This window comes from Fulmarus glacialis, unplaced genomic scaffold, assembly GCF_000690835.1.
Source record: "Fulmarus glacialis isolate BGI_N327 unplaced genomic scaffold, ASM69083v1 scaffold18956, whole genome shotgun sequence".
Taxonomy (NCBI): domain Eukaryota; kingdom Metazoa; phylum Chordata; class Aves; order Procellariiformes; family Procellariidae; genus Fulmarus; species Fulmarus glacialis.
The window spans coordinates 6944-8930 of NW_009216436.1; the positions used below are offsets into that span (position 1 = coordinate 6944).

The 1987-nt window shown below is 63.7% G+C and overlaps 1 protein-coding gene across 1 annotated transcript in view; it reads left to right on the forward strand.

Annotated features, from left to right (window-relative positions):
• LOC104077898 (creatine kinase U-type, mitochondrial) overlaps nucleotides 1-1940 on the forward strand; it is a gene marked incomplete at both ends in the record, with an annotated part of 6118 nt that extends 4178 nt beyond the window's left edge. Inside the window, 3 exons of the mRNA XM_009579311.1 lie at nucleotides 338-423; nucleotides 1484-1607; nucleotides 1806-1940. Of these exons, the coding sequence (XP_009577606.1) occupies nucleotides 338-423; nucleotides 1484-1607; nucleotides 1806-1940 (345 nt within the window). The remainder of the gene's footprint in view (nucleotides 1-337; nucleotides 424-1483; nucleotides 1608-1805) is intronic.
• Nucleotides 1941-1987: the final 47 nt, after the last annotated feature.

The window sequence follows — 1987 nt, forward strand, 5'->3', positions numbered from 1 at the left end:
CAGAGGTTGTCCCCGGGGCTGCCTAGCCCTCCCGAGCCAGGGGAGGATGGAGTTTGCTGAACACAGCCCCAGCAGCTCACAGCCCCCTCCGGCTCTCACCCCACGTCCCTGTGCTCCGCCAGCCCCCGGTACGGTGTAGGCTGTGCACCAGCAGCCTTCCACCTCCCTGGCCCGGAAGGCAGGGACTCCTGCCCATAGGTGGGGACAGCAGGCGAGCTTGCCCTGCCTGGGACAACCGCGGTGCATCGCCCGCATGGCAGGCTGGGATCAGTGAGACAGGGTGCCCTGGCCCCAGCCGTGCAGCCCTGGCAAGCCCTTGCACTCTGCCTCCCTCTAGGACCACTTCCTCTTCGACAAGCCAGTGTCCCCACTCCTGACGGCGGCAGGAATGGCCCGGGACTGGCCCGACGCCCGAGGGATCTGGTGAGGATCTGCCCCGCCATCGAGCAGTCAGCAGGGCAGAAAGGCGGGGGAAACTGCTGCTCTGTCCGGCTGCCCCAGCTCCGCCACCCACGTTCCCCATGCTTGTCGAACCTCAGACCCCAGCACATACGGCACCCCTGGCACCCCTGGCTGAGCTCACCACAGACTCTCTGGCCACGCAGAGCTGGGCTCTCCCTGCTCACGCCTGACCTGGGAGCCCCTTGTGTGCTGCAGTCAGCAGCCAGCCACTCCATACACAAGCCACAGCATCCACCTAAGAAGTGGGACTTCAAAGCCATCCCCTGCTGTCGGTCCTGCCCGCTCTCACCATCCTGCAGCACCTTGCACTCTAGGCTGCAAAAAACCTGTAATTGCCTTCTGCTCACCAGGCAATCCCCAGTGCTCCTCCTGGCTCTCTGCACACTCTACCTACCCCCAAACTTATCCTGCCACAACTGCATCTTACTGCTGCCTCCCAGCATCTCTGCACAGCCATGCAACATCCCACACAGCATCCCACGCACCCGCCGAGTGACAGCTGGCACACGCACTCGCCCACACCGCCCTCGCTGGCACAGCACCTTTATACCAGCCTCATGGAAAACACCTCCGCAGCACACATGGTCCCCGGCTGCAGCCACCCCCTAACCCAGCATCCCAATGTGCACCCCATACCTCACAGCCCCCTCCCGCTGCCTGGGTGGTGCAGGAGCCGGCGTCCTGTCCCCAGTCCAAGCAGGGTTGCCACCACTCTGGCACCATGCTGCTCCTCCCCAGCAGCGCTTGCCTGCACCCACGGCACCGGAGCCAGGATCTGTTGCCCGCAGCGATGCATGTGGATGAACGCTGGCCTGTCTCCAGGAGCACCTCATTGCTGCCGGGCTGTGCTCTGGCAATGTGCTCCCAGCCACGGGCACAGGCAGAGCACTGGGACCATGAGGCAGCACTGGCACCATGGTCACAGGGGCAGAAGGGGTATGGCCGGGGCTGGCACGGGTGGCTGGGTGGGCACGGGGGCTCTGCCGGCCGCCAGCACAGCCGAATACTGCCCTGTCCCTAGGCACAACAACGAGAAGACCTTCCTGATCTGGATCAATGAGGAGGACCACACACGCGTCATCTCCATGGAGAAGGGTGGCAACATGAAACGGGTGTTTGAAAGATTTTGCCGTGGTTTAAAAGAGGTACTATCTCAAAGAGTTTATTATTTTCTTTTGTTTATTGCCAGCACTGCCAGGCGGACAGGGGCAAGCAGGGCTGCTGCGGGGCTGGCCCCCTGCGCTTGGCTGGGGCTGGGTGGTGCTGCCGTGCCGAGGCCTGGGCACCCCACAGCCGGCACCCCACAGCCGGGGGCGGAACGGCTGCTTGTGCCTCTAACCCAGGTGGAGCGGCTAATCCAGGAGCGAGGCTGGGAGTTCATGTGGAACGAGCGGCTGGGCTACATCCTGACCTGCCCCTCCAACCTGGGCACTGGGCTGCGAGCAGGCGTCCACATCAAACTGCCGCTGCTCAGCAAGGTATTACTGTGGCCACTTTTGTGGGGAGCCAAGCTAGAGCTGCGGGG